The sequence below is a fragment of the Silurus meridionalis genome, chromosome 4 (assembly GCF_014805685.1).
Source record: "Silurus meridionalis isolate SWU-2019-XX chromosome 4, ASM1480568v1, whole genome shotgun sequence".
NCBI lineage: Eukaryota > Metazoa > Chordata > Actinopteri > Siluriformes > Siluridae > Silurus > Silurus meridionalis.
The window spans coordinates 7,321,241-7,344,992 of NC_060887.1; the positions used below are offsets into that span (position 1 = coordinate 7,321,241).

At 43.1% G+C, this 23,752-nt stretch overlaps 1 protein-coding gene across 7 annotated transcripts in view; it reads right to left on the reverse strand.

Annotated features, from left to right (window-relative positions):
• Positions 1-23,752, reverse strand: part of kcnc3b (potassium voltage-gated channel, Shaw-related subfamily, member 3b) — a 55,292-nt gene that overhangs the window by 10,734 nt on the left and 20,806 nt on the right. For 3 of the 7 annotated variants that reach the window (XM_046846984.1, XM_046846985.1, XM_046846981.1), the window contains exons 3-4: positions 16,021-17,002; positions 11,384-11,572 (exon numbers count right to left, since the gene is read on the reverse strand). In XM_046846984.1, the coding sequence (XP_046702940.1) occupies positions 11,384-11,572; positions 16,021-17,002 (1,171 nt within the window). Of the gene's footprint in view, positions 1-3,860; positions 3,904-9,436; positions 9,458-11,383; positions 11,573-12,747; positions 12,885-16,020; positions 17,003-23,752 lie in introns of those variants that run through there. The other 4 variants (XM_046846982.1, XM_046846983.1, XM_046846980.1 and 1 more) reach the window with 3 other exon arrangements.

Below are 23,752 nucleotides of genomic sequence, written 5' to 3' on the forward strand. Positions count from 1 at the left end.
TGAGTTCAAATCTCATTCATACCAAGCTGCCACTCTTGGGCCCCTGAGCAAGCCCCTCAACCCCATAACTGCTCAGTTGTAGGAGTAGGGAAAAGTGGCATGAATGTAAATGCCTTTTGAAGCTCTCACGCACACGCGACTTTTCCAGCCAGATGTTTCACATTCTGTTCAATTGGAAGCACATAGTTTGTATAGGACACTTTTAAATGGACTAGGAGACCCAAACCTGTTCCAGCATGGAGGCCAGCTCCATGAAGATATGCTTTACATGGGTTGGAAGATGTAGAAGCTCTTCGGTCTAAATTCTAGATTGAAAAAAAATGCTAGGGTATATTGCTTTGGGTGTATGAACTTTATTTTTAATAGAGAAAATCATAAATGGAGATTAGTGAAGAAAAAAAAAAAAAAAAAAAATATATATATATATATATATATATATATATATATATATACACACATTTTGACCTTCATTTCGACCCATCTGTCATGCCTTTATTGCTCACTAGAGGTGCGTTCCCCAAACTTTCGGGGGTTAGCCTGGTTTTACGTGCCAAATTGCTGCCTTCTGATTGTCTGATTTCTTGACTAAGCAGTGAATGTTTGGGACACACTAGAAGGACATTGCTCCTAATTTGAACAAACATCATGCCTCAGCGACCTCCAGCAGCTCGTTATATCACACTTCCCTTGACTGTGTGGTCATAAAACCTTCACTAGGTTCTCAAACATGACAAACAAAAACATGAATGGGCACAGGATACATTCCTGGTTATTCAGATTCAGTTTACATGACCAGACACTGAAGTGAGAATGCAAGTATCTACATTTGATTCTTTTTCCCCCTTCTCTGTTTGCAATCGATCTCTTTTCTGGTGTGTGTTAGTTGGAAAGAGTGCGTGTTAGCTGGAAGGAGAGTGTGTTAGGATGAGGAAAAGGAAGTAAATAAACCCAGACATGTCCCTCTTTAAATGAATGATCCGGACACATGCAAACACACACACTTACACGAACACATATGCATACGTACACACACTGGCTGTGGAAGGCAACAGGTAAAAATGCTACGCAAATAATGTCGAGAGAAACACACGCTCGGGCGGAATTCAGTCGTTATGTCAGATCGGCTATTCATGTCTTCCTCAAGTGTAGCAAATAATTAGGGTTGGATAATATTACGAAAAAAAAAAGAAAAAGGTTTTGGTACACCAGATTTTTACAGCAATGTGTGAATTCAACCCTGTTCCAGCATCACGTTTGTGCACAAAGCTAGTCCATCAGTACCTGTCTTTACTAACACCCATCTTGTGGCTGAATGAATCTCCAGATATCTCCAAATCTAGTGAAACATCTTGCCAGCACAGTGGGGGTCATAAAAGTCTCACAAGTAATATCTGATTGGAAAATGGTCTTAATTTCTCACCAAGATCTTGCATTGGTGATGGAAGAATCGGACTGTTATGTAGTCTCCATTGGATCAGAAACATTCTGAATAGGTTTAAGGTCTGCAATCTGTGGTGGCCAATCCATGGGTGGAAATGATGCCCCATGTTCCCTGAACCAAGTTTTCACAATTTGAGATAAACCTAGACCTGACCAACTGAACTGCTGAACCTAGACCTGACCAACTGAACTGCTGAACCCAGACCTGACCAAGTGAATTGATAAACCTAGACTTTGCTAAACCTGGACTTGACCAACTGACCTGTTGAACCAAACTTGACCAACAGAACTGCTGAACCTAGACTTGACCAACAGAACTGCTGAACCTAGACTTGACCAACTGACCTGCTGAACCAAACTTGACACACTGAACTGCTGAACCTAGACCTGACCAACTGACCTGCAGAACCTAGACCTGACCAACTGAACTGCTGAACCTAGACTTGACCAACTGACCTGCTAAACCTAGACTTGACCAACTGACCTGCTAAACCTACACTTGACCAACTGACCTGCTGAACCTAGACCTGACCAACTGAACTGCTGAACCTAGACCTGACCAACTGAACTGCTGAACCTAGACCTGACCAAGTGAATTGATAAACCTAGACTTTGCTGAACCTGGACTTGACCAACTGACCTGCTGAACCAAATTTGACCAACAGAACTGCTGAACCTAGACTTGACCAACTAAATTACTCAACTTAGACTGTGTTTAACCTAGACTTGACCAACAGAACTGCTGAACCTAGACCTGATCAACTGCTGAACCTAGACTTGACCAACAGAATTGCTGAACTTAGACTTTGCTGAACCAAGGCTTTACCATCCGATGTGTCCTCAGATCATAACACTCCCCCACCAGTTTGTCCAGTTAACACTATTCACTTCATCATTCTCTCCATTCTCTCCTCTCTTAATGTGCCCATTACTCTAGAACAGGGTAAATCTGGACTCATCATACCACATGACCATTTTTTCCATTGCTTCACAGATCAATCTTTATGCTCCTTAACAATCTCCAACGTTTTCCCCTCCCAATGAGTCTCACTGATTAGTGGTTTTCTGAAGGCTACACAGAGGTTTATTACCAGTCCCACAAGTTCTCTTCAAATTACAGACGAGTTTCATTCTTGTTTTTTTTTCACCAAATCACCACCATTCAAGATTTTTTCTGACCGCATTTCTTCCTAAAGGATGAAGGTTCACCGGGGTCCTTCCAGGTTCTATTAAATGTGTTGGACAGTTTTAGACCGAGTCGCAGCAGTTTCAGTTGTTTGCCTGATGTAAACGTTCGCATGACCACAGGATAGGTCTTCAGACGTGGTTGTATAAGAAATGAAAAGCTCCTTGCTGCATAAATAGTTTGCTGCAGCTTAAATCATTAATCACTGCAGGAATTATCCAATGGAGCTCTTTACCTGTTTGCTTAAATGGTAAGTGATTGATGTTTAATGTATAAGCCTGTGGGGGAAGTGCTATGATCTAAGTTTCCTTCAGTTGTGCAAGTCTACGTTCAGCAATTCAGTTGTGGTGGACCAAGTATTTCCAGCCATATGTACAGGACATACGCACAAAGCCAGTTGCATGGACATATGCTTTCGAAAGGTTGTGAGCTCAAACCCTGGCACCACCAAGCTGCCACTGCTGGGCCCTTGAACAAGGCCCTGAACCCTCAACTGCTCAGTTGTATAAAATGACTATGTTGTGGGTAAGGGCGTCTGCCAAATGCCACAAATGTAAATGCTTTCCATGGGGTTGAAAGATGTGGGAAGTCTCCTGTTATAGACCTCTAAATCCTATTGAAAACCTTTAGGATGTATTTTTCAACCCCAGGAGCTCCTCATCAGTACCCGACTTTACTGGCTGAATGAAAGTCCACACATTTCCATAAAATCTAGTGAAACATCATCTCAGACAAACGGAACAGCAAAATGGCAGTGAATGTGGAATGGGATGTTCAAAAAGTAGCCGATACCAATGTTGTGCTCAGGTGTCCACAAACATTCGTGCATATATCGTATATATGCTTCGATCAAATGCTTGTATATGCAAGGGGTCTCCAGTGGGACAGCAATTTATAGCAAGAAATTGAACATAAAAGGAAAATAACTAAGTGATAGATGGATGAATGAATGGGCATGAATGTTTTGGATGGAGGCCAGCGGTCAGTCCAACTTCATATTAAATGCATAAACCTGAAACTCTTGGTATAGTTTACATCAGACCAATAGATACCAGAATAGAGACCATATCCATTTGATAAATAGCAAGAAATTAATGACCCCCAACCACACACACAAAATTATACCGCGTTCTTAAAATACACCAGTTATATGATGAGTCCCCACCCACCGATGGTCATTCGAGTGCGAGTGTGTGTGTGTGTGTGAGTGTGTGATTGTGATATGAATACCTACCCACAGTCACACAGCTAAGAAATACTGGCGCTGCACTGGCGGCCTGGAGATGGATGGAGAATGAGATGAGTGTTAGAGTCATGGGCAAAGCAACAATGAGTCATGAAGAGTGACAGACATGGACAGAGGGCGCAAACATCAAAACCAGCTTCGCATTCTCCAACCTTCTGTACATGTTTCGACTCTTACTGTTTCAAGCACCGCAGATACCTTCGAGTCTGGGGTTTGTGCCGAGCCTACAGGGCGTCTTGTATCAATTACACGGTTGCAGTTCGCTAGCAGCTCCGGAACACTCGCTAACTTGCAAAGAACTAGCATGGGTGTAACCTTCAAGATGTTTACGTTCAAGAAAACATGGTTCCAAGCCATAAACTAGCATCTAAATGCCTTGAATATTGACTAGCATTCTAGAAAACGTGATAATCCCAAACTAATAATACACACAATAAATCCTAAACTAGCATGGCTATTACATCTTTGAACTCATATCCCTCCATTAAACTGCCTCAAATGTTAACTAGCATTATAGAACACACCCTATTTAAAAGAACTAGCATTGATGTACACAGAATAAATGTTTAACTTGCATGGATCAAACTCATTTTAGCATACAAACTAGCACTAAACCGCATCAACCATTTTGGAAAACATGCTAACCCAAAAATCATTAAGCCGCACAAAACGAATCATGAACTACCATGGCTGTAATAAAACCTAAAACATAGCATTAAACCACCTCAAATGTTGACTAGCGATGTATAGTATAAGTTAACCTGCAAACTAGCATTAATATTCATAGGCTACACCATGAACTAGCATGGGTAGAACATGTTTACACCCATCACCTAGCATAAAATCCATTCAAATGTTGACTAGAATTCTAGAAAACAAGTAAACCTACAAACTAGCATTAAAATTGACAGGCTACATTGTGAACTAGCATGATTATAAAATGTTTCAACTTATCACCAAGCATTAATCTCCTGCAAACTTTAACTAGCAATGTGGAAAACAAGTTAACTTAAAAACTAGTATTAACATACACCGCATAAATCTTGACCTAGCATGGATATACGGTTTGAACCTATAATCTAGCATGAAATCACCTCAAATGTTAACTAGCATTCTAGAAAACATCCAAACAAAAGAGCTAACATTGATATACACAAATACATTTTTAATTAGCATGGATTGAACATGTTTTAGCCCACAGAGTAACACAAAACCGCATCAACTGTTAACTGGATTTCTAGAAAACATGCTAATCCAAAACAAACATGGCTATAGCATGTTTGAACCCAGAACCTAGCATTGAACCACCTCAAACATTGACTAGCATTCTGGAAAATGTGTGTATTTCTGTTTTTGTGTGCGTTTGTGTGTATTTGTATGCACGTGTAAATTTGTGTGTACTTCTGTATATTTGTAAGTACTTGTGTATTTGTATGTACTTGTGCATTTGTGTTTACTTGTGTTTATTTGTATGTACTTGTGTGTGTTTCTATGTACTTGTGTGTACCTGTGTGTATTTGCATGTGCTTGTGTTTATGTGTGTGCCTGCATGTATTTGTGTGTACTTGTGTGTGCTTAAATGTACTTGTGTGTACTTGTATGTATTTGTTTGCATGTATTTGTGTGTTTCTGTGTACCTATGTGTGTTTGTGTATATTTGCATGTTATGGTGTGTACTTGTGTGGATTTGTATGTACTTGTGTGTATTTGTGTGTACTTGTGTGTGTATTTGTTTGTGTACTTGTGTGTAGATATGGAACAGAATATGTAGCTTTGTAACCTGTGAGCTCGTGATGTTTTACAAACAAACCCCCGGAAACCACAGAAGCGCCGTAGCAGGTTAGCGTAGCCACAGTCGTGCAGACGCGGCTAATCGGCTAGCCTCTGGAACTTCCTGTTGCGCTGGTTATGGCGTGTTAAACGCCACACCCTAAACGGCTGGTTTTGATGTTTGAAGGCACACAGTAGGTACAGAGGAGCTGAGGTCATGCTGAGGTCAAAGGTCATGCAGATGAACATGTGAACGACAACAGTGGAGTATGTGAGGTGATCTAAAAAGTGCTAATGTGTGGAAGAAATGAACCCTTTCAAAACACAAATATCAATACAAACACACACACACACACACACACACACACACACACACTGTAGAGTATCACCTTAAAAAACACAAAAAACAAACATATTTCCCAGATTCTACTTTGCTACAAAGGCTGTACAACCACTCAAACGGTCTGATAATGCTAATGATATTGCTAATAATTATGCTAATGATAACGCTAACAGGATTTTCTGGGCAATGCTACCGTCAAGTTTCCTGTCATGTGGAGAGGCTCAGGGTGGGAAGTCACATGCTTAAGTTTGTGTGTGCACAGGGTGTTAGGGGTTTAGAGTGCAGGGTGTGTAGGGTGTGTAGGGTGTTAGGGGTTTAGTGTGCAGGGTATGTAGGGTGTGCAGGTTGTGAGGGCTTTAAGGGTTTAGTGTGTCAAGTGTTAGGGGTTCAGTGTGCAGTGTGTTAGGGGTTTAGTGTGTAGGGTATTAGGGGTTCAGTGTGCAGGGTGTTACGGGTAAGTGTGTAGTGTGTTAGGGTTTAATGTGCAGCGTGTCAGGGTTTAGTGTGTTAGGGGTTTAGTGTGTAGGATGTTAGGGGTTTAGTGTGTTAGGGGTTTAGTGTGTTAGGGGTTTAGTGTGTAGGATGTTAGGGGTTTAGTGTGTTAGGGTTTAGTGTGTAGGATGTTAGGGGTTTAGTGTGTTAGGGTTTAGTGTGTAGGATGTTAGGGGTTTAGTGTGTTAGGGTTTAGTGTGTAGGATGTTAGGGGTTTAGTGTGTAGGATGTTAGGGGTTTAGTGTTTTAGGGGTTTAGTGTGTAGGATGTTAGGTTTAGTGTGTTAGGGGTTTAGTGTGTAGGATGTTAGGTTTAGTGTGTTAGGGGTTTAGTGTGTAGGATGAGCGCTTTAGGGGTTTAGTGTGTCAAGTGTTAGGGGTTTAGTGTGCAGTGTGTTAGGGGTTTAGTGTGTAGGGTATTAGGGGTTCAGTGTGCAGGGTGTTACGGGTAAGTGTGTAGTGTGTTAGGGTTTAATGTGCAGCGTGTCAGGGTTTTAGTGTGTTAGGGGTTTAGTGTGATGTTAGGGTTTAGTGTGTTAGGGTTTAGTGTGTTAGGGTTTAGTGTGTAGGATGTTAGGGGTTTAGTGTGTTAGGGTTTAGTGTGTAGGATGTTAGGGTTTAGTGTGTTAGGGTTTAGTGTGTAGGATGTTAGGGGTTTAGTGTGTTAGGGTTTAGTGTGTAGGATGTTAGTGTGTTAGGTTTAGTGTGTAGGATGTTAGGGGTTTAGTGTTTTAGGGGTTTAGTGTGTAGGATGTTAGGGTTTAGTGTGTTAGGGGTTTAGTGTGTAGGATGTTAGGGTTTAGTGTGTTAGGGTTTAGTGTGTAGGATGTGAGCGCTTTAGGGTTTAGTGTGTCAAGTGTTAGGGGTTTAGTGTGCAGTGTGTTAGGGTTTAGTGTGTGGGGTGTTAGGGGTTCAGTGTGCAGGGTGTTAGGGTTTAGTGTGCAGCGTCTCAGGGTTTTAGTGTGTTAGGGGTTTAGTGTGTAGGATGTTAGGGTTTAGTGTGTTAGGGGTTTAGTGTGTAGGATGAGCGCTTTAAGGGTTTTAGTGTGTCAAGTGTTAGGGGTTTAGTGTGCAGTGTGTTAGGGGTTTAGTGTGTAGGGTGTTAGGGGTTCAGTGTGCAGGGTGTTACGGGTAAGTGTGTAGTGTGTTAGGGTTTAGTGTGTAGTGTGTTAGAGTTTAGTGTGTTAGGGTTTAGTGTGTAGGATGTTAGGGTTTAGTGTGTTAGGGTTTAGTGAGTAGGATGTTAGGGGTTTAGTGTGTTAGGGTTTAGTGTGTAGGATGTTAGGGGTTTAGTGTGTTAGGGTTTAGTGTGTAGGATGTTAGGGGTTTAGTGTGTAGGATATTAGGGGTTTAGTGTGTTAGGGTTTAGTGTGTAGGATGTTAGGGGTTTAGTGTGTAGGTGTTAGGGTTTAGTGTATTAGGGGTTTAGTGTGTTAGGTTTAGTGTGTAGTGTTAGGGTTTAGTGTAGGATGTTAGGGGTTTAGTGTATTAGGGGTTTAGTGTGTGGGATGTTAGGGTTTAGTGTATTAGGGGTTTAGTGTGTAGGTGTTAGGGGTTTAGTGTGTTAGGGTTTAGTGTGTAGGATGTAAGGGTGTAGTGTGTTAGGAGTTTAGTGTGTAGGGTGTTAGTGGTTTAGTGTGTTAGGGTTTAGTGTGTGGGATGTTAGGGGTTTAGTGTGTAGGATATAAGGGTTTTAGTGTGTAGGATGTTGGGGTTTAGTGTATTAGGGGTTTAGTGTGTAGGATGTTAGTGTGTTAGGGTGTTAGGGTTTAGTGTAGTAGGGGTTTAGTGTGTGGGATGTTAGGTGTAGTGTGTTAGGGTTTAGTGTTAGGGGTTTAGTGTGTAGGATGTTAGGGTTTAGTGTGTAGGATATTAGGGGTTTAGTGTGTTAGGGGTTTAGTGTGTAGGATGTTAGGGTTTAGTGTTAGGGGTTTAGTGTGTTAGGGTTTAGTGTGTAGGATGTTAGGGTTTAGTGTGTTAGGGGTTTAGTGTGTAGGATGTTAGGGTTTAGTGTGTAGGATGTTAGGGTTTAGTGTGTAGGATGTTAGGGTTTAGTGTGTAGGATGTTAGGGTTTAGTGTGTGGGATGTTAGGGGTTTAGTGTATTAGGGGTTTAGTGTGTAGGATGTTAGGGGTTTAGTGTATTAGGGGTTTAGTGTATTAGGGGTTTAGTGTGTTAGGGGTTTAGTGTGTAGGATGTTAGGGTTTAGTGTGTAGGATGTTAGGGTTTAGTGTGTAGGATGTTAGGGTTTAGTGTGTGGGATGTTAGGGTTTAGTGTATTAGGGTTTAGTGTGTAGGATGTTAGGGTTTAGTGTATTAGGGGTTTAGTGTATTAGGGGTTTAGTGTGTTAGGGGTTTAGTGTGTAGGATGTTGGGGGTTTAGTGTATTAGGGGTTTAGTGTATTAGGGGTTTAGTTTGTAGGATGTTAGGGGTTTATTGGGTTGCTGCATGTGTCTAAGACTTGATTCCTTCCTTTTATCTAAGTGTCTGTCCAAATGTCCCTGTGTCTGTCAAACTGTCAACCACATATCAGTGTGTGTCCCCACGTCTCACACCAACTCAACTCGTCAACGAACCTCACAAACACACACACACAGACCTGAAGTCTCGAGGTTGTGTGTGTGAAGTATCATCTGTCTCGTATTTTTTTCCCTCTCACTTCGTCTTCGTCTCAGATCCGAGGACACCACACACACACAACCTCACTCCGACTTCAATTTGACCTTCAGCCCTGGAGGAAACTATTGCCCCGCAACCAGGGCTGAAAGTCGCTGCAGTCGACAGGGCGGGAAAGAAAAGGAGGGCAAAACACTTTAGAATAAGCCACATCACATAAACGTCACAAAACACACACACACACACACACACACACACACACACACACACACACACACACACACTCCACAGAGAGGACAAGGGGGACACTAAAACAGGAAGTAGAATGAAGAAGCCCACATACAAACGCGTGATATGACACAACCTGAAGAGAGAGACAATACAAAGGGGGGTGAGATAACACCAAGCACACACACACACACACACACACACACACACACACACACAAGAATATTCTGTAGTTCCATAATTAGTTGAAGTTCTTTCATGTGAACATGTGAGGCAGGTAAACCCAACCAGTGCCACACACACACACACACACACACAGATAAGGCCTACAGGTACATACAAAGAGCGTAAGGTAGGTTTCTATACATTCTGCAACTGGGGACCAAGAAAACTTTACGCTTTAAGCTTTAACGCAGTGTAACCCCGCCCATCCCCGCCTAGCCCCGCCCTGTCCTTCAGCGACTTGCAGTCTTTCCGAGGACGTGATAACTTGCTTCGAATTTTTCCATAAATGTAATTTTTTTTGGTCAGGTTTCCACGGCAACCAAGACATTACTTTACTCTCGTGACTGGCGTAAATTTCAATTAACATTAATAACCCAATTTTTATCATTTGAAAAATAACGGAAATCGACCTGCCCACCGCACGTCGCCAAATGTGGACAAAACCTACCCGTGACTCTCACCACGCAGACACAAACAACGCAAAAACTTGCCGATACATGGACGTCTGCCTCCTGCAGCACGTCAGTGTGTGTTTGTGTGTTTGTGTGTGGTGCATTTTCTGGACTGCAAGACACTTTTCCTTTGTTGGGCACGCTCAAGACGTTCGGACTTAGACTTAAGTCGCTTTTTTCCGTTTCTGTACTTGTTTATTATCTGAGACTTTTACTGTAACTTCACTATATTTGACTACAAGTCAAATATTGTACTTTTTACTCAACGTGTTCCGATCGGCGCTTGGTGTATCCACCGATCACCGACCTACAGTTCAGCATCGGTTCAACAGCAAGCAGAACATTTAGAGAGGAATAAACGATGAAGAAACTCAAACTTGACAACACCCGTAAGATTATTTACGCGATTCTTTTTTATTTGTGGACATGTTAATATGATTCTATTAAATGATCAGTGTGCTGAGAGTCACATTTGAGGCTTTTCGCAGTTGATTAAGCAGAAATAAAAAGGATAATAGGAACATTAGAGCCGTAATAAAGCTGTACTCCGGATACTTAAGTAGGTCCCCTGGTGGTCTAGTGGTTGGGATGCGGCGCTCTCTCCGCTGTGGCCCGGGTTCGACCCCCGGTCAGGGAACCGACCCCAGCCACTGTTAGTGCCAGTCCCAAGCCCGGATAAATGGGGAGGGTTGCGTTGCGATTTTGCGTTGCCAAATCAAAAATGCGGATGATCCGCTGGGGCGACCCCTAGTGGGAGAAGCTGAAAGAAAGAAACTTCAGATACTTAAGTACAACCAAATGCAAATACTTTTGTCTGAAGTCCAATTGGGACGTTTTGTTGTCTCTACCAGAGGAACTTGTGTAAGACGGACACCAGAAGAGAAGATCCGATCAGACTCCCTTCACCCCCACAGGTGGAATGGGGCGTGGAATGGTTTGGGGTTGTTTTGGAGGAGGGAAGGTTCCGAAAGATGAACGTAATCCTCAACCAACATTGCTACCGTTCCATACTTTAACAGACAACTCTCATCGGAACCAGAATTCACCGTACGACCAGACAAACAGTCGTCTGGAGTGATATCCGTCATGGAACAACCTGACCAGTCACTGCACCTAAATCCTGCTGATCTGCTCTGGGATGAACTGGATCACAAAAAACTAGCGAAGGCAAATTTATTTACCACTAGGGGGAGTAAATTGTAGCAGGGGGTGAATGAGATGTTTTTAGCGCCAATTTAGGAGCAAATAATAGTCCAGGAAATACAGCAAGTATTCGTGTGTGTGTGTGTGTGTGTGTGTGTGTGTGTGTGTGTGTGTATTCAACTGAAAAGGCGGTACAAGTAAATGAGAGTGTGTGTGTGTGTGTGCATTTGGTGTGTGTGTACCTTTCCGGACGTTGGATTCCGCAGGTCTGAAGTCACGTGTGTTGAGCAGGAAGCAGGCTCGGTCCTGTTGGTAGCGCTCACGTGTCCGTCCCAAAGGACTTCGCTCGTCCGGACTCAACACCTGGTCTATGGTGGGACAGTCCTCGTTCGCCAGCGCCGCACTCGCCGCATCACCGTTCTGCTTCGAGTCTGATCGAGAGAAAGACAGATGGGGAGAGAGAGAGAGAGAGAAAAATGTGGAGAAAAAGAGGTGGTAAAGTGGAGAAAGGGAAAGAAGTTTGACAAAAATAGAGAAGAAGAAATATTGAAAGAAAGGATGAAAGAGAGAAATGACGGGAAACAAAAGGATAAAAAAGAGAAAAGAAATAAGGAAAGAACGAATGAGGAGGTGAAGTGGAGAAAGGTGAAGAAAAGAGAAAGAGAGGAATGATAGGAGCAGAAGAAAAGGGATAGAAAGGACGGAGGAGAGGAAGAGAGAGAGAGAAAGAAGAAAAAGAACAAAAACAACAAACACAAGAGAGAGCAAGAGGAGGTGAAGCGAAGAAAAGGGAAAGCAAAAAAGGAAAAAGAAAGTGAGGAGAATGAAAGAAAAATTTAAAAAGAAAAGAAAAGAGAAATAACCAAAAAGGTGAAGTGGAGAAAGGGAAAGAAGGGAAAATGGAAAATGGAGAGAAAGGATGAAGGAGAAAAAGGTGGGGATGAGAGAGAAAGAAAAATTGGAAGGAGAAAAATTACAGAAAGGAGAGGTGAAATGGAGAAAAGGGAAAAGAGAAAAATTACAGAAATATTTTTTAAATAAAGAAGGTGAATTACAGAGAGAGAGAGAGAGAGAGAGAGAGAGAGAGAGAGAGAGAGAGAGAGAGAGAGGAATATAAGAAATGTAAAAGGAAAGAAGGCGAGAAAGAGCGAAGGAGAAAAGGAGACGAGTGAGATAAAGAGATAAAAGAGAGTGGTAGAGACAAAGAAATTGAAAGAAAATAGATTGAGAGAGAGTGAAAAAGAAATAGAACAGAAGGACGATGAGATAAGAAGAAGGAGGGAAAAGAGAAAGGGAGAGGAGAGAAAGGAAATTTGAGAAAGCGCAAGAAGGATGTAAGGAGAGGAGAAAAAGAAGAAAGGAAAAAATTTAGATAGAAAGTGGTTGAGGATGGATGGAAGGAGGATGAGGGCGAGAGAAAAGGGAAGAAAAAGCAGAAGAGAGGAGGATAAAACCAAAAGAGAAAACATGACAGAGATGGGGAAAAAGAAGTGAGAGAGAAAGAGAGGAGGAAAAAGAACATGGGAGAGAGATAGAAAGAGTAAGAAAGGGAAATAGGAGAGAAAACCAGAATGAGGAAGAGAAGGAGAGAAAGAAGGGAGAAAGAATGAGAGAGATATGGAAAACAGTAAAGGAAAGGATGGAGAGATGAGACAGCAGTACAGAGGAGGAGGAGGAGGAAGAGTCAGTATGGTATGAGAAGAGAAAAGGAAGAGAAGAAAGGAAGAAAGAGGAATAAACACACTGTAGCAGCAGAAGAAAAGGTGCAGAACGAGAAAGAGAGAAATAATGTCACTGTTATATTGTTACACACACACACACACACACACACACACACACACACACACACACACACACAGATACATACATATATACACATACTTGCATATTAATACATACACACACACACACACACACACACTTGCATATTCATACATACACACACACATATATATACACATACATACATACATGTACAAAGATACATACACATATACATACACATATATACACACACACACACACACACACACACACACACACACACACACACACACACATATATACACATACTTGCATATTGATACTACACACAGAGACACCTATATATACACACACACACACACACACACACACACACACACACACACGTATCTATCATTTCTAATCCAGGGTGATGTCCAGCTATTTCATGTTATACACTGAGCAGTTGAGGGTTAAGGGCCGTGCTCAGGGGCCCAGCATTTTGCAGCCTTTTATCCACTCAGGAACCATGGGTGTACGTTGGAGGGGCGTAACCCAACTCTGAACTTTCATGGTGTACGTGTTGTCGCAACCTTTGGAGCCAATGAACGAAATCAAGTGAACGAAAAGACAGGAAAAATTAAAAATGGCCGCCGTTCAGGAATGATTTATTATCAGACCGCACCTGCGGAGTCCCCCACACTGTTTCTGTAGCCTATGAGCTAAAAGCCTCCTGGGATCTTCACTGGTGGCGCTGTGTATGCTGAAAACAAATGTGTGTGTGTGTGTGTGTGTGTGTGTGTGTGTGTGTGTGTGTGGTGTTTATGCTTAGCATATGGACTCACTAGTTGATCATAAATATGAAATCATTTATAATGGAGGTACCTCCTGGGAAACGAACACTGACCACACACACACACACACACACACACACACACACACACACACACACACACACACACACAGTTCGCTAAGTGCACTTAAATGCTATGTCTATGCTATAGCTACCCTGCAGAAGGAATGACTCAGCATTATGGAAGGCAAATCTTGCACAACCAAATCAGTTATATTCAGGGATAAATGAATATCAGGAGCTGATTCCAGAAACAACCCTCACTATTCTCACTGTAGTGGGACAATCAAAGTGGGTTTCAGGGGGTTAATATGGCTAATATAGGAGCATGCTAGCATTGTACCTCAATCAAAGTTTAGGTTTGGGGATAAAGTTAAAGATTAGGATGAGGGGTTAGGTCTGGGGTTAAGGTAAAGGTTAGGATTAGGGGTTAGGTCTGGGGTTAAGGTAAAGGTTAGGATTAGGGGTTAGGTCTGGGGTTAAGGTAAAGGTTAGGATTAGGGGTTAGGTCTGGGGTTAAGGTAAAGGTTAGGATTAGGGGTTAGGTCTGGGGTTAAGGTAAAGGTTAGGATTAGGGGTTAGGTCTGGGGTTAAGGTAAAGGTTAGGATTAGGGGTTAGGTCTGGGGTTAAGGTAAAGGTTAGGATTAGGGGTTAGGTTTGGGGTTAAGGTAAAGGTTAGGATTAGGGGTTAGGTCTGGGGTTAAGGTAAAGGTTAGGATTAGGGGTTAGGTCTGGGGTTAAGGTAAAGGTTAGGATTAGGGGTTAGGTTTGGGGTTAAGGTAAAGGTTAGGATTAGGGGTTAGGTTTGGGGTTAAGGTAAAGGTTAGGATTAGGGGTTAGGTTTGGGGTTAAGGTAAATGTTAGGATTAGAAGTTAGGTTTGGGGTTAAGGTAAAGGTTAGGATAAGAGGTTAGGTTTGGGATCAAGGTAAAGGTTAGGATTAGAAGTTAGGTTTGGGGTTAAGGTAAAGGTTAGGATAAGAGGTTAGGTTTGGGATTAAGGTAAAGGTTAGGATTAGGGGTTAGGTTTGGCCTCTTGCACTTTGTTCAGCACATAGGTTCTACCTGGTAGATGTTAGATGCTATATAAATAAAGATTGATTGATTAGGTTTGGGGTTATAGTATAGGGGTTAGGCTTAGGTTTGTGGTTAAGGGGTTAGGGTACGGATTGCGATTAAGGTAAAGGTTAGAGTTTGGGATTAGGATTATGTTTGGGATTAAGGTAAAGGTTAGGATGAGGGGTTAGGTTTGGGGTTAAGGTAAAGGTTAGGATTAGGATTAGGGGGTAGGTTTGGGGTTAAGGTAAAGGTTAGGATTAGGGGTTAGGTTTGGCCTCTTGCACTTTGTTCAGCACATAGGTTCTACCTGGTAGATGTTAGATGCTATATAAATAAAGATTGATTGATTAGGTTTGGGGTTATAGTATAGGAGTTAGGCTTAGGTTTGTGGTTAAGGGGTTAGGGTACGGATTGCGAATAAGGTAAAGGTTAGAGTTTGGGATTAGGATTATGTTTGGTGACAAGGTAAAGGTTAGGATTTGGGGTTTAGGTTTGGGATTAGGTACAATTTAGGGGTTAGGGTTAAGTTAAGGCAAAGAATAAAGTTAGGGATAGGGTTAGGCTCGAAGTTAAGGAAAAGGCTAGGTGTTGGTTTAGGCTTACATTTAGGGTTAAGGTAAAGGTTATGATTAGGGGGTTACGTTTAGGGTTAAGGTGAAGGTTGTAGTTAAGGTGTTAAGGTTAGTTTTAGGGTTAGAAAAGGGGGTTAGTTTGGGGTTAAGGTGAAGGTTAGGGATAGGATTAGAGTAAGGTTTTAGAAGTTTAATTTTTAAAGTTTAGAGTTAAGGTAAGGGGTTAGGACATTATAGAACCACACAACACTGAATAACTTCCTTTCTCAGGACATACTCATCAGCATCAGAGACTGGCAGGAGGCGTGGCCTAAACATTTAAGGCTACTTTTTAATTTATAATATAATAATATACTTCACGAGTGACATGTAAGGAATTCCAACTACAGCAACGGTTGTGCTAAAATATTTTATCCAAAAAACCCCGAAACCCCTTCCAAAAATGGCATGAAACCTCTCCCTTACTGAAAACGTCACCATAGCAATAAGTACACACAGCTGCTAAAGTTGTAGCTGAACTTGTTTAGTAAATAGGAGAAGAAAATCGAATGACCGAACTTGTTATTCGAGTAAACGTCTGGTAGTATCGGTATTGTATTTATTCCTCCCATAAGTGCATGTCTGATGAAGGATGAAATCAAATGTTGCTCACCTCTGTTTATTTCTATGATCTCCTCCTGAGCAAGTGGACAGTCTCCGGTGAGGCCACCCGAGCCAATGACCCCGCCCAACACATTACCCAGGATCCTCTGAGGCGAGGCGGTGGCCATAGCCAGGGCGTCAGGCTTGCAGTAGTTGGGCGAGCCGGGTTGCGGGGCTCGGGGGATGTGTTTATTCTTCTTCTTGGGCAGCTTCTGTTTGGCCATGGCCAGGGAGTAGTACATGCCGAAGTTGTTGACAATGACGGGCACAGGCATGGCAATGGTGAGCACGCCGGCCAGGGCACACAGAGCGCCCACCAACATGCCGGACCAAGTTTCTGGGTACATATCACCGTAGCCCAGGGTCGTCATGGTGACCACGGCCCACCAGAACCCAATAGGGATGTTCTTGAAACTGGTGTGGTTGCTAGCCGTGGGGTCGTTGGGGCTGGCGCCGATGCGCTCGGCATAGTAGATCATGGTGGCAAAGATGAGCACTCCAAGGGCGAGGAAGATGATTAGCAGGAGAAACTCGTTGGTGCTGGCACGAAGCGTATGGCCAAGAACGCGCAGCCCGACAAAATGGCGCGTGAGCTTGAAGATCCTCAGGATGCGCACGAACCGGACGACGCGCAGAAAGCCCAGTACGTCCTTGGCCGCCTTGGACGAGAGGCCGCTCAGACCGACCTCCAGGTAGAACGGCAAGATGGCCACGAAGTCAATGATGTTCAGCGCGCTCTTGAAGAACTCGGCCTTGTCCGGGCAAAAGACGACGCGCGTGAACACCTCGATGGTGAACCAGATCACGCACACGCCCTCCACGTAGGTCAGCCAGCTGTCTGTCACCACCTCGTAGACGACCTCCTCGCGCGTCACATTGCCCACGGTCACGTTCTCCGTCCGGTTGTAGAGGGTGTTGAACGCCTCGTGCGTCTCCATGCAGAACGTCGAGATGGAGATGAGGATGAAGAGCAGCGAGCCGAATGCCACGTACTTCGGAATAGAAAAAGGGAAAACGAAGAAAAGACGATAACGTTATTTCAGACAAATTGATGGTTTTTTTTGTTGTTTTTTTTTTACAAACACGACTTCAATTTATTTAACAAATTCTCAATTCTGATTGGTCAAACAATTCTCAAACTGCAAAAAATAATCCTTCCTATCAGAGGAAATATTGGAAATATTCCAAGTTGGAAACTTACGAGGAATTTATGGTACTTAATTAGAAATTTGGGGAAATATATATAAACTGTATCATATACAAACAAACATTTTGTTTGGTCATAACCTGACATGCATGCAAAAGAATACAGATTTGAAAAATGACATTTTTGATTTCAATTTAATTATTAGTATAATTTTTCTTGCATTCCTGCTCATTTGCATATAAAAGTCCCCTGGAATCGTAACGCGATACACTCCAGGGTCTTGCTGGAACTTTCAGCACAAGCCTTTCTTCCATTTGCGAAATTGGTGGACTGGGTGTCTGGAATTAAATGTGCAGGCGCTTCAAGGTTGTTTATTTCCAGAGCGCTTTAAAGGGGCGTAATAAATCAAAAGCGAGTCGTTCCGCAGTGCCGCTGAAGCACTTCCACAGATATCCATATAAAGCCTCATTCGAGGTGAACATCCCATTCCGAACTGAGTCCCCATTTGTTGTCGATTCTTCTGGGAAAACGTTTCACTAGATTCCGTGGAGATTCATTACACCACAGTAAAGTCAGGTACTGATGGTAGGTGAGGAGGTGAGGAGGCCTGGGGTACATTCATCCTAAAGGTGTTGGAGCTTTGAGGTTAGGATGCAGGAAATCTTCCAACCTGATGCAAAGTATATCTTCAAGGAGCTCGCTTTGTGCACAAATGCCATGCAGGAACAGTCTCCTAGATCAAAGATAACTGTGAGCCTGATTTTTCCATGCTAACCATTTGGAAAAGAAGCACAACTGGGTGGAAAAAGTCGGGTGTCCCAATATTTTTGGCAGAACAGGGTACAATGTTTTTGAAGGTTTATCAATTATTCAACACCTTCTGACCAATCAGAAGCCAGAATTTCAATTCGAACGTCTGGATCTAAAAACCGCTGAATCGGGTCTAAATGTGTAAACACCGTCTCTACATGTGACGTTTCCTGAACATCATTCCATCCTTTCATCCTTCTTTTGATCACAAACGCGGGACAAGCAGGAGACGGAGGACGGAACAATGGATCTGGACTGCGCCATTTCCGTTTACACGCATGACGAGAAGAAAAAGCGGCGGAGTTTTACTCACTAAGTACTGACAGAGTGAGAGAAAGACAGAGAGAGAGAGAGCTAGAGAGAGAGAGAGAGATAGAGAGAGAGAGAGAGAGAGAGCGAGAGCGAGAGAGAGAGAGAGGGATGTGATGTAATTGAGGCATGGAGAGTGGAATGATGGATAAAAACTCTCTGCAGAGGAAAAAAGCCCTGTGCTGCATCTACACACACACAGAGGTTTATAAAAGGACTCAAATACACACACGTACACGTGCACGTACGCACACACACACACACACACACACACACACGTTTTTAAAGACTTGGATATCGACCCACACACATTCAGATAAACACACACATACACATGTTTAAAAAGATTTAGACACAGACCCACACACACACACACAGGTTTATAAAGACTCAGACACACACACACACACACACACACACACACACACACACACACACACACACACACACACACACACAAAGCCACTCATGTGTACAAGTAGCTAAGTGACTTCCCCCATTAAGCCCTACCCATTATCCTTAAATTCTGTCTCTCTTTCCTCCGTCTCTCTCCATCTTCAGCCTGACCTACTTACAATCTCATGCAGCTGTTATTCCCTTTACCCCTCTCACGTCTACTGCTCTTCTAATCCTGCTATCACTCTTTCTTCTTTCTCTCTCTCTTTTTTGGTTCCTTCACTCTTCCGCTCCGTCTCTCTCGCTTTCTTTTGCTCCAGCTCTCACTTTTGCTCCATCTATTATTCTTTCTCATCTTTTGCTCCTTCTTTCTCTTCCCCATCTCTTTCTCTCCTCCCTCTTCCTTTTGCTCCTTCTTTCTCTCCCTATTGCTCCTTCTCTTTTGCTCCATCTCTCTCTCTCCCTTTGCTCCTTCTCTCCTTCGCTTCATCTCTCTCTCTTCCTTTTGCTCCTTCTGTTAATTTTGCTCTCTTTCGGCTCTTTTCTCCTTCGCTCTCTCTATCTCTTCCTTTTGCTCCTTCTCTCTCTCTTAAGTCATTTTCTCTGTCTCACTCCCCAGTTCTCTCTCTTTATCTCTCCTTCTCTTCTCTGAAATGGCTCCATATTGTCTGGTAAAGCGCTGGTACCAGAAAGCCTGTGTGTGCTTTATATATATATATATATTTGTGTGTGTGTGTGTGTGTGTGTGTGTGTGTGTGTGTGTGTGTGTGTGTGTGTGAGAGAGAGAGAGAGAAAGAGAGAGAGAGAGAGAGAGAGAATCATACACACTGTTGTAACGTTCAGACTTTCAGACAGAAGCCCCTCTCGGCTTACGTGCATGCGGCCGTCGACATTCGGCACTGCAATGTTACTTAGCCGGTAATTCGCATTAAACTGGAAGTGTGTGTGTGTGTGTGTGTGTGTGTGTGAGATTAGACTGGAAGTAAGGAAGGATTATCGATCGGGATATGGAGTCATTCTTCAATTGACTTTTCTTCAAGCCTTTCAGAAGTTCTTTAACTTCTTTTCATGCCGAAGAAACCGAATCCGCCGGTTCTAATGCGCTACATCCGGAGCAGCGATAGCGCTAACGCCCGCCTCGTTACTCAGAAAAATATCACTACGTGACATCATGTCTCCATCGCTAAGATCATGTTTTACTTCCGATCTAACGCACGTGTGGTCACGTGACCCCGAGATCCCGAGCAGAAATGGGGGCCATGGAAGCAGCCATGTTTAATTACTCAGCTGCGAAGCAAAACTCTAAAAGTCCAGTCCAGTTTCTGGACACAAAAGTACGAACCACGACCAGGAAGACAACCCGGAACTACACTGAGACATGGAGAAGAACCTCGGTAGAGCAGACATCAATCCACCCAGGTGAGTCCCTGATTACATCAGCGGGTGCGCGATGGAAAGGGAGGTGATTCTGACAACGAGAACGAATCGCCGACTCAAATCACGTCAGAGATCGTCATCTGAAAAATGGCATTACGGCGGACCTAAAACAAGAAAGCTCCAGATTTGTACATACAACCTTCTGCGGCTGGTGGAAATTCTTTTGCAGAACACATCTGGCTTTATTTTTTTTTAAATATTGAGGGCCTTACTCAAGGGCCCAGCAGGGGGCAGCTTGGCAGCAATGGAACTGGAACTGGAACTAGCACTAAACTACCACTTGCACAAAAAGAACAGGGATTAGAACCCCTGATATCATAGATTAACACAATAAAAGACAGCAGAACCTTGATTGGACATCCTGACCCTCTGGTACAACTAACAATCCCACCAGAACCTATCAAGTACTTTTCCAGGAGCGATTCTGGCCTTGTTTGGGGGGGGCAGGGTACATAAACCAGTGTTTAATAGATGCATTAAATGTCATCGATTTCAAAGCAAGCACCTGTCCCACAGTACCACAAGGGAATCTAATTACCGTGTACCAGTCCTATGAAAAACTGATTTGATCAATCAATAAGACCATAACAAGCTTTTTTCCAGGCATCCCTAAAGGATTTAACGTGGCAACCCGCCACTTCACTCTGCAGATCGCTTCCACACCCGATCCAGGATTTGTAGTTCGGTCAAAGTGATCCCCAAAACCCCTACAGCACTTCATATTGGGCATGTTTGGATCAATTTAGGATCAACTTTCTCAGGGTTCGACCGGAAGCAAGTTGAGACCACTTCACTCAAATGCTCATTGGTCAGCTCCACTACAGGAACTTTTCCGGGAGTCAAGATTGGATTTGTCACAAACATATAGAATACAACTTGCATGAAATGTACCCCCCCTCCCCAGAAAGTCCCAGGAATGCTTTGGGTTTCTAGACCAGAGTTCCAGGAATTTTTTTACAGACTTGACCAGACACCTGACCAAGAATTGGTAGGTTAGCAAAAGTAAGATCCCAAACCTTTCAACAGGAAACAAGTCGAGACCACCTCGCTCAAACGCTCATGGACCAGGTGCTTTGTTGCGCAAAAATTTTCCCCCACATCATAGTCATTCAGGAGGCGATTCAAGGGGCAGGTATAATAGAGGTGCATCCACCACAGGAACTTTTCTAGGAACTTATACATGTATCCCCCCCTCCCAGAAAGTCCCAGGGATTCAGCCAGGACTGATTCTAGCCTCATTTGAAGGGACAGGGTTCATTTGACGTTTGATAATAACCAAGCAGATCGCTTTCACACCTGACCCAGGATTGGTCAAAATGAGCCCCAAACCTACAGTACCACATTTCAGGGGTTACACCATCCTTCAAGGTAGGTCAGGACCAGAAGCTACCAGGGTTAGATTTGCTTCCCTGTAGCAACGGTAAATTTTCAGTTAGTCCATTTTTAGCAGTCCACGGTTGCTCGGCATCCACAGTACGGTTTGAAAAACTTCCTTGCATCCGAACTTCTCTTCAGCGCCGATGGTGGAGAGCAAAAGATTATTCAATAAACACAGCAAGTAATTGAATAAAGACGCCCGGGCTGGGTTCCGCAGGTGCAAGGTTTCCAGGCTTTTAACTTGAGTTGCTTTCTGGCTCATGGCCAACGTTCAGAGACTTGAGGAAGCGAATCGATTTCTTGCGCTGCCCTCTTCCTGTCATGGTTACCGCTGAAATTAAAATGGTGTAACTCTATGGCTGGATGTCACCTGATACTGTTAGGCGGCTCAATACACACACGTGTGGTTTTTTTTTTATCTACCGTTTGATACCTCGCAAACAAGGACCAACATCCTGACGAAGATGTTTAACATAAGCAACATGTATGGAATATTCTTAAATAGTTGTATAGTGTTTGTGTGTGTGTGTGTGTGTGTGTGTGTGTGTGTGTGTGTAAGTTGTAAAGCCTCCAGAGAGAGCAAAAGCCACAAAAGTAAACCAGGTCAGCACCAAGATGGCTTGACGAGGCTGGGGGCAGAAAGGAAGTTGCCCCGATGCCAGAGCACCCACGACGCACCACATGTACAGTTTGGCATCAGCAGATCAGCACCACGGACAGAGGAAGAATTTGCTGAGTCACGAAATACAAAAAAAATCCTCAGGCTGCACTTGAGGACCAACAGAGTGTGAACAAAGACATGCAGCAAAATGTGCCTTCAGGGATGATCTGCATGACGTGTGCTTCTTCACACGTGTGCTCCTGAACGTTCTACAAAGTTATAAAGACTAGCAAAAAAATAATCATAATAAATCTGCCAAAGGTGACTGCAGACCCTGATACTGAATCTACTGTCCTGCTTTCTGTACTGATTCTATAGTGAAAGAAAGAAGGAAGAAAAAAAATTAATAAACAAAGAAAGATGGAATTGATGGAAATCAAGAAAGCAAGGAAACTGGAGAAACCAACCATTATTCCTAAAAGAATGATGGAAAGGATGGAATGAAATAAAGGAAGAAAGGGTGAAAGGAGGGAAGGGAGCAGGAAGATGTAAAAACAGGGGAAAAACATGGAGGGATTGAAAAAAGAAAGAAAGAAAGAAAGAAAGAAAGAAAGAAAGAAAGAAAGAAAGAAAGAAAGAAAGAGAAAACTATAAGAAACTGAGAAAAGAAAGAAGAAAAAAATGAAAAGGGTGAAAGAGAGAAAAAAAAAATTAAGCCAGAACGTGCGGATGGAAGAAGAATGGGGAAAAAAGGGAAGAAAGGCAGAAAGTCAGGAAAGGAGGAATAAAAGAAAGGAGGAAAACGTGAGGGGTGAAGGAATGGAATGAAATGACAGAAAGATGAGAAGGATGCAAAGAAAAAAAACACCTCTCTCCCCCTTTCTTTCCTCCGTCACTCACTTTCTGTTTGGTTTCATCACACAGCGTGTGTGTGTGTGTGTGTGTGTGTGTGTGTGTGTGTGTGTGTGTGTGTCATTGGCTCGGGAAACCTGGCGTCGCCGTCGCCATGGAAACGCTGATGAAGCTGCACTGCAGTGTACATTAAAACACACATGAGGGCGTGCACCGACTCAACACACGTGTTTATGCTGGTCACACACACACACACACACACACACACACACACACACACACTGAGGAAGAAAGGAGAGGGAAAAAGTGAGGGAAGAATGGAGTAAAGACGGTAAGAAGAGAGAAAGAAGGAATAAGATGAAAAATATAAGGAAGAAACAGAGAGAGAAGAGAAAGGAATGAAGGATGGATGGATGAAAAGCATAGTCAGATGGAAAAAGAAACAAAAGGAAAAGAAAAGGGGAAAAAGGAAAGACAGAAAAAGAAATGATGGATGGGGAAAAAGTGGGTAAAATGGAAGAAAGAAAAAATGAAGTGAGGAAGGAGGTAAAAGAGGAAAGAAGGAGGAAGGATGAATAAATGGAAGGTGGGATGAAAGAAAGAAGGTAAAGAAAAGAAGAGAATAGAAGGAAGAGAAAAGGAAGAAAGGATGGATCAAAGCAAGGTTGGATGGAAGAGAGAAGGACAAGAGCAGAGAAGAAGAGAAAAGAGAAAGGAAAGAAATGAAAAAAGAGAAGAGAAGGAAATGAAAGAGAGAAAATAAAGGAAGGAAGGATTCCGGCGGATACGTGACGAGGGTCAGAGACGAGTGTG